Source organism: Diabrotica undecimpunctata, chromosome 11 (assembly GCF_040954645.1).
Source record: "Diabrotica undecimpunctata isolate CICGRU chromosome 11, icDiaUnde3, whole genome shotgun sequence".
NCBI lineage: Eukaryota > Metazoa > Arthropoda > Insecta > Coleoptera > Chrysomelidae > Diabrotica > Diabrotica undecimpunctata.
In genome coordinates this window covers 17,207,119-17,216,355 of record NC_092813.1, presented here as the reverse complement: position 1 = coordinate 17,216,355, position 9,237 = coordinate 17,207,119, and the positions used below count along the sequence as shown (strand labels likewise).

General features: G+C 30.4%; 1 protein-coding gene across 1 annotated transcript; it reads right to left on the bottom strand.

Moving 5' to 3' along the window:
* Positions 1-207: 207 nt before the first annotated feature.
* Positions 208-1,179, bottom strand: LOC140452723 (uncharacterized). Its single transcript, XM_072547047.1, has one exon. The coding sequence runs from the start codon at positions 1,177-1,179 to the stop codon at positions 208-210; it is 972 nt and encodes a 323-aa protein (XP_072403148.1).
* Positions 1,180-9,237: the final 8,058 nt, after the last annotated feature.

Here is a 9,237-nt window from a genome sequence, read left to right as displayed (position 1 = left end):
ATACGTAACATTACTGACATTACTCAGATAAAATATTTTGGTGCCTTATGATACTATATTATTCCTTGTATTGGTTTCGTATGTATAAACCAGTTTTACAATTTTATGTTCATTACTATTGTTTTAAATACTTTGTCGCTTGTATAAGCTATCATTATTTTCTTTAAATAATTGTCTTTTTTATTTATTTATTTATTATTTATTTATTTAGTCATTTTTATTATTAGTTCCTGTCAGAATGTCATCCATATAAGTTTGATGGAGGATAGAATGCTGTGATTTGGGAAACTCAGGATTATTTAAAGCAATCTCTTTTAAGACACGAGTGGTTGGAAATAGGGCACAATTTTTCCCGAAACTTGAAGAGGATAATTGAATACACTTAAAATGTTCATCGGGAGTATGTTCGTCTCTCCACAGTATGTTTTGTAAATGTCTATGTTTTGGGTTGATGTCTATAAATCGATATATCATTTTGATGTTAGCACAAATAACATATTTGTAGCATCTAAATCGACAAAAAATGTCAAAAAGATTGTCCTGAAGTTGATAACCCTCTGAAGTTAAGTCGTTAAGGGACACACCAGAGTCAGTTTTAGCTGAAAAATCGAACACGACCTCGAGTTTTTTGGGAACACTTTCTTCTCGTATTATCGACATATGAGGTATGAAATATTTGAACTCGTTTGATAAACTATGATAAAAAGATAAAGGAATGATCTTAGCGTATCCGAGTGTCAGATATTCTGAAATTACACTCTGATACTCTGCAAAAAGCTTTGTATCTACTTGATATCGCCCGGAAGAAAGGATAAGAGTTGTATCTTGAAATAAGTTTTCCACATATTCTTTATTTGAATATTTTGGGTTACAATCAGGGATTTCTTCCAGCTCCCAAAAACTTTCCATAATCTGGAAGAGTTCCAACTGTTGATCAGATTGATCATCATATACCGTTAAAAAGGTAGAAGCCAAAGTATTGGCATTAGAAGAATTAACATTTTTCCGAGGTGCAGGATCTGCTATGACGTATCCGAGATCAGTGTCTATAAAAGACGCTAAATTACCACCCGTAATAATCACGGTAGACTTAAGTAAATAATGATATAAATCGCAGCCAATCAGAATATATATTTGGCTGAATTCAAAAAAGAAAGAATCGGCAAGCTCAACTTTCATGTGAGCCGGAATTTTAAAGTTAGAAGGAGAGATAGAAAATTGTGGTAAGTTATTGGTTATTTTGTCTATAACTGTACAAGGTATACTAAATATAAGATGAGGAGCTATTTGAGAATTGAAAGTAATGTCTACCACTTCTCCGCTATAGGTACAATTATTACTACCTTAACCGGAAATATTTGCATTTTGTTTTTGGAAACGTACATTTATTCGTTGCGCAAAACAACGATTAATAATGTTCATTTGACTTGCTGAGTCCAGAAGAGCTGAGTAGTAGGAGTAGTAGCAGTAGTTTACTGAGTTAGTACTATAATATATTTTAGATTGTTGTTTTTACTAACTAGAATTTTTGTTGCTTCATTATCTTCGTGGAAAAACCAATAAAATTTGTATTTACCAGGGTATTTTAGTATATTTTATCTACCTGTTGGCAAGGAATTGTACTAATAAATCTCCTACGCTAGAGTAAGACGCCAAAAAATGGCAACAATATTATAAGCGAAAGTTGAATTATTACTCTGAACAGTGGCGTAGGTATTAGACTCTTTTTAAAAATTTAATAATAATAATTATTATTATAAAATTTAAATACCAAAAAAAATTATTTAAAAATTCTTCATAAAAGGAATATAATTAAAACACCCTATCGGGCTACATCACAAAAAGTTTTTGTAATCCATATTCCATCATCAGTGTGTCTAGGTGTACATGTTTGAAGTTACTAAATATGTGGGTAAAAACCCGGTAAATGTTATTAATTTGAATTTAGGTTACATTATTGAATCTTATATGTTATGATGTTAAAGTTACAATTAGAATTTATAAATATAAGGAAAATTAGAGGACCCAATACTAAACCTTGTGGTAATCCATATACAACGCTTTTGTGACTAGAGTCAGTATCATTTGCTCTAACTAGTTGCTTACTTTTCCAAGTAAGATTAAAACCAATTCAAAGAAATACCGTGAATTAACGTAAAAATTTAGTTTTTTTTATCAAAATGTGATTTACACAATCAAAAGCTTTGGCATAGTGGCAAAATTCAATGGCAATGTAAAGATTATTTTTATTAGTGCGTGGTATACCTCTTATAGTATAGAAAACATAACATTACTGGTAGATTTATTAGATAAAAAGCCGAACTGATTTTGTGATAATGTTTTCAACGAGACAGGACATAAGTCTCTCAAGAATTTCGGATAGTACTGGTAGTAAGGCAATAGGTTATTAGTTCCAAACATTCGATTTTTCATCACCCTTATGAAGAGGAATAATAATGGCTGTCTTTAGGGACTCTGGAAATATACCTTTTTCAAAGGCACCATTAATTAGTGAGACCAGAACATCCAACATATTTTTGGGAGATTTAGGAAAATTTTTATGGATAGTTCATCAGCTATACAGAAAGATTTGCTTTTGATACTATTGATTGTTTGAATCAGTTCAGATTTATCAACTGGTCTTATAAAGAATAAATTCGAAACATTTTTTTGAATTGGGGAGATAGGAAATAGGATCTTATGGCAAAATAGTTGATGTTATATTTTTACTCACATCAACGAAATATTCCAGTCTCGATTTTACCTTCAAACGATAAGAACATTCGTACTAATCGTTTTCGATTTAACAGCTTGCTAATTAGTTTCTAGTTTTTTACTTGTGTTGGGGTGTATTTTTATATATACCTATATTGTTTGTTTTCAAATGAATGCAATCCCCATTGGGGATTGATAAAAATCTAAAGATGTCCTCTTCGACGAAAGAAATAGATATGGATGTGATAAGTGAGAACAGTGCATTGGTAATTGATGTAGGACATATACTGTTTAAGATATTAAAACTTAGTAATATAAAAGAAATTAAGAGTATTGGTCGGAATCGAGTAAAGATTCTAGTAAATTCTCGTTTATATGCTAATGAATTAGTTAATAATAAGTCATTAAAAGAACATAATTTAAGAGCATATATACCACATCACTTGTTGGAAGTGATAGGGTTAGTTAGGGATGTAGATACTCGGTACGATGTTAATCATTTAATGGAGAATATTGAATGTACGTCTAAAGTTTTAAGTATGTATAGAACAAAGTGTAAGAGTCAAAAAGAATCAAGAACAGAGTAGGTAGATAAGAAAACTGTAGTTATTACTTTTAAGGGAAATATTCTTCCCAGTTTCGTAGCCTTTACTCGAGTTTAATTTCCCATTGAGCAATTTATTGGTAGAGTTGTACAATATTTACCACCAAGTTTTACATACACTGTAACAATACTGACCATGTAACAATATCTAAAAACTGCCGTTTTTATGAAAAGCAGAAAAAAATTAAGACCTTTATGATAGAGCATCAAACTACCTTTTTAGAAGCAAAATTATACTGCGAAAATTTATTCTTCGGCTAAATTAGTCACAATCCTTTTTCTGTTCTTTCAAATTATGATAAAGAATTTTCCACACTCCCTGTAAATAATAAAAATATTTCTATAATTCGCCCAAATATGAGTATAAGACAAACTCAAATTCCAACACACCGTCAAACTAATTTTGACAGCGAAAATCTTCCTACAGGAAAGAAAAGAAAAGCCAAATCCTCTCCTATTCAATCAACAGTACAGCAACCAATATTTCGGTTCACATTTGGACCCTCACAACCCTTACCTCCTAACCCATACAAACCAAACTAAAGAAAAACTGATAACAAAAATGAATTAGCTAAATGTGTGTCAACTTTTATAATCAAGCTTTTAAGTAACATTCATACATTGGACGACATTAAAACGATAGACGATAAAACAATAATTTCAGGTTTAGAACAGGTATTTCATACAATAGATAATAGTAATTTTAATGTCTTATAAACATTTTTTTAAAATAAGTCAGTGGAACGCTATTGCGGTTGCCAATAAAGGCAGCTTAACGAATTATTTAAACAAAGAAAAAATAGACATTCTTCTTCTCAGTGAAACATGGTTTAAAAAAAAATTGCAATATAGATTTAATGGTTACAATCTTATCAGGAATGACAGGCACGACGGTTTTGGCGGCGTTGCCATATTAATTCATAATTCAATTTCTTTTAGCGAATTAAAGTTAAATTGTAATTTTAATAAAGATATTCAAGTTTGTGGTACAAAGATTAAATACGAAAAAAGTAAATTAAGCATATTATCTATATACAGATCGCCTAAAAGTAAAAGCACAGTATCTGATTGGACGAATATTTTCTCGGAAGTAAGTAAACAAGCAATTTTAGGTGGAGACTTCAACGCTCATCATACAATTTGGGGATCGAATTTTAATGACGTAGTTGGAAAACAACTTATAACAGCTGCAGATGATTTGGGTTATATAGTAATGAATAACAGCCAACCAACTATTCTTACCTGACCTGATCAAAATATTTCAGCCATCGATGTAACTTTCGCCTCGCCTGAACTAACTAGTAAAATAATCTGGTCCGTCTATCCAGATACTTTAGGCTCAAACCATTTTATCATCAACATGGAAATGAATTGCAAGAATAAAATTGAAAAGATTAATCCTGCAAGCAAGTGGAATAAAAAAAGACCAATTGGTATTTATATGCATCTTCTGTTGAACAATTTTTTGATAAGCAGTACCAAATGGAAAATATATAAAAAAATACAGTTTCTTGAAAGATGGGATCAACCAGGCAGCAGAAATTTTAATTCCACAGTATAAACCTTTTAAAAACAAAATTTGAAACCCTCTCCCTTGGTGGAATAAAGACGGCGACAGAGTCATCAGTAAGAGGCAAGAATCCCTTTCAATGTACAAACATAATTCGAATTTTAAAAATTACTTGAAATGCCAAGAGACCATAGCAAACGGTAAGAAAAAACTAAAAGCAATAGCCAAACAAAGTTGGAAAAATTTTGTTTCCGCCCTAAATAAAAATACTCCATCATCAACTTTATGGAATCAAGCCAGGAAAATAAACAGAAAACCAATATCGAACACAAAATGCTTTGACAGTACATTAGAGAAAGAATTTTTTAATCAAATAACACCATTATCTGATATTTTTCTGTTTTTTTTAATGGCTTTGGATTATTGATCCATTCAGCCACGATATATAATAAAATGCTAATACCATTGTTTAAATAGGACTAGTTAGCCAACGCAATGTATAAATTTGTTTGATTCTAATTGAGACAGTCACGAGATGTCACCACTCTTTCTGTCTCAATAGATTTTAATATACCATTGTTTGTTTGATATACGTTATACTAGATGGTGCTATGTGAAAAAGTACTAAACTAAACGTCCATTTTTGATCCCCTGAATTAAATTCACTAGCGTTGCAATATTTCACTGACATAGTAGCAACAGGTTTACTTACAAATAAAAATGTTACAAAAGACAGACCATGAATCACATTATTCATTTAAAATAGAACTAGTAAATATCGTGTCAACCAAAATTGTACATAAACGTGCTGTGGCTTCTAAATCTGCCTATATCTAAATATGTTTAAAGAATTTAAATATCTTATTTTATTTGAAATTGTATTACAAAAATTTGGTCCGAGGTAAGTAAAACATTATAATTCTATGTGTTTAAAACAAAAAACATTTGTATGAGAAATGAACAAATTAGGTATTTAGAAATAAATTTTACCGGATAATACATACATTCGATAATATTTGAAAAAAGTGATTTTAAATTAAAATAATGTTACTTCCATAATAAATAAATGATTTTTTACAGATAGTTACGCCACTGGATTCCACAGAATCTGCACATTGTAGGACAATAGAAACTACGCAATACAATATTATAAATAGAGGAACATTTCAATTAATATAACTTTTGCTACTTAACTTTTGCTTCATAGTTTTTGCTTCATAACTTTTGTTTGTTAATTTTTGTAAACTTGTATTTTCAAAAAGTAAATAAAATAATTTTTAAAAACTCCTTTTCAAAACACAAAGTTATAATTAGATGGTTAGAAATATTTGTTGTTATTACAAATGTGGTTTATCACCATACAAAATTCATGGATTAAGAATGTTCAGATTTCCGACAAAAAATCCTTCGGCTTGTCAAACATGGATATTACACTCTGGTAAGTAAATAGAAACTTTTTTTATATTCTTTATTTTACACCGTTTCCGTTACGTAATTAACTTAAAAAAATGTTTATTTTTTTCATTCATTTTTTATTATCGCCAGGGTGAATGCGTCATATTCGAGATGCATTAATTTTAATTTTACGTTCTCGTTAGTAATATAATTATGATATCATAAATTTCGGAAAAACAAATTAGTGAATAAATATCAAGTTAATAAACATAAACAAAGTATTAGGTATTTTTTTTTTTATTTTATTAACGCATCAACCACGCAGGGTCATTAGCGTATTTAGATTATTACAATATAGATACAATAAGTAAAATATACATTAGTTTACAATAATAATAATAATAATAATATCTTTGTGTTACAATGTTCGTTTTAGATCTTTTGAAGGAGTTGGCAGTCTTTAAGATAGGAAAATATTTTTCGGGTGTCTGTATTTTCTTCTAGGGCATCTCTTAGGGAGTTGGGTATGTTATATTTGAGCCGTTCACTATTATATTTGGGACACTGTATTAAAAAATGTTTAACCGTTAGAACACTGTTGCACACTTCACACACTGGTTTATTTTTGCGCTGTAATAAATAGTCATGAGTAAGTCGTGTATGGCCGATACGGAGACGGGTAAGTATCACTTGCTCTCTCCTGTCTTTTATTTTTGGTTTCCAAAGATGTGAATGTTTGTTAACTTCGTATAGCCTTGATGGAGTGTTGTTCCAAGTTTCTTGCCATTTTTGAATTATTTTTTGTTTTAGGTATGGTTTTAAATCGTCTTGTACCAATATATTACTTTCTTCGGACATCGGGTTAGTTGGTGCGTTCTTAGCCAGTTTATCTACAACTTCGTTACCTTCAATTCCTATATGAGAAGGCACCCATAAAAAGTGAACTTGGATGTTCTTATTTGCAATGTTTTTAAGTTTTATTTTTAATAAGAAGTAGAAGGGGGTTGTCACAGTACAATTGAGTCAGTGAGGATAATGAACTTAAAGAATCTGTGATTATTATATATCTTTCTTTGTTTTTGTTTTGTATTAACAATAGTGCTTTTAGGATTGCAAATAATTCAGCCGAAAAGATGGTTGTAATTGATGGCAATTTGAAACTAACTGAGGAGTCTTGCGAATAAATTGCTGCTCCAACTCTGTCTTCATTTTTTGACGCATCGGTGTATACGTTGTAGGTATTGCCATATCTGTTTAATAGTGTATAAAACTTTTGTTTAATGACGGTTGATGATATCTCTGATTTTCTTAGGCTTGTTAGACTGATGTCGATATCAGGAATAGATATTGTCCATGGTGCTGGGTTGTGGATTGAGGAGGTATCATAGGTTTTTGGAAATTGAAAATTTAATTTGGATAAGTATAATTTTATACGAAAGTAAAAAGGATGATCAATTTGATGTGTTTGTTGGAATTTATTTGTAAATCGATCAGCAAAAACGTTATGCAGTACTGGATTATTTCGGTTTGATGACACTGCCGCTGCATATGTTAGGCTTAGATATTGTCTTCTAAAAGAAAGAGGAAGTTCTCCACTTTCCCAATAAAGACTTTGAATGGGACTTGTGTAGTGAGCACCTAAAGAAATACGTAGACATCTATTTTGGATAATATCCAGTGACTTCAAATGTGTTTTTTTGGAGGAGTTGTAGACGATGGCTCCATAGTCAAGTTTTGATCGAATTATGGATTTGTAAATAAGTATTAAACTTGAATAATCGGCACCCCAGTTTTAAAAGGCAAGGGATCGTAGTAAATTTATACCAGGTAGACAGGATTTTTTCAGCTGTTGAATATGTGTCTTCCAAGTTAATTTTTTATCAAACGTCATACCCAAGAATCGGATTTCTTCTACATAATCTAGTTTTTGTTCGTGTAGATATAATTCTTTTGTTTGGATTTGATTTCTCTTTGAGAAACAGATTGCTTTCGTTTTTGTAGTGTTAAACTGAAGTCCACTTGTAGCTGACCATTTCTCAATGTGTGTTAACGCTTTTTGAATGTGATTGTGAATCGTTGCTATGTTTTTTCCTCTACAGAAAATAACTAGGTCGTCAGCGTATAATCTAACTTTGACGGGGTTTTCAATTTGTGTTAATATCGAATTTATTGCTACTAAGAATAAAGTTGTGCTTAAATTTGATCCTTGTGGTATACCATTTTGTTGAATTTTTGTTTGAGAATATGTTCCGTCAACTCGAACTTGAAATTGTCTGTTTTCAAGAAAATTTGAAATGTATTTTAATATGTTACCCCTTATTAACCAGCTGCTGAGTGTTTTAATGATTGAATATTTCCAAACTGTATCATATGCTTTGCTTATTGTCTAAATTTGAGATTGTCTAAAGTTGAGCGATGTTTTCGGAAACCACATTGTTCTGGAATAATTAATTTGTTTGCTTCTAAATACCACATAAGCCTATTGTTTATTATCTTTTCTAATATTTTACCTATGCTACATGTGAGTTATATCGGTCGATATGTTTGTGGATCTGATTTTGGTTTAGTTGGTTTTTGAATAGGTATTATGATTGAATTTTTCCATGATTTAGGAAATACGTTTCTGGATAAGATTATATTGTAGATTTTGAGTAGGTGTTCTTTAGATTGAGGGCCTAAATTTTTAAGAAATATAAACGGTATATTGTCGGGTCCAGGACAAGTGTTCTTACAATTCTGAAATACATTTTCTAATTCTTCCTTTGTTATTTGTATATTGAGATCGTTATTGTTTTGATCGTAATATTCTATAGGATTTTTTTCTTCTTTTATTTTGATTTTTAAGAAATTGGAAGTATAATTTAAGTTACTTGAGTTATATTCATAAGTAGATGCTAGTATATTGGATATTTCTTCTGGGCTTTTATAAATAGTGTTATTTTGAGTTAAAAAGTTTATTGATTTATAGGGTTTGGAACAAGACATTTTGTTGACTTTTTTCCATATAGCTGTT

Coding starts and splice junctions, on each gene's coding strand:
- LOC140452723 (XM_072547047.1), bottom strand. CDS start 1,179: ATGAAAGTTGAGCTTGCCGATTCTTTCTTTTTTGAATTCAGCCAAATA.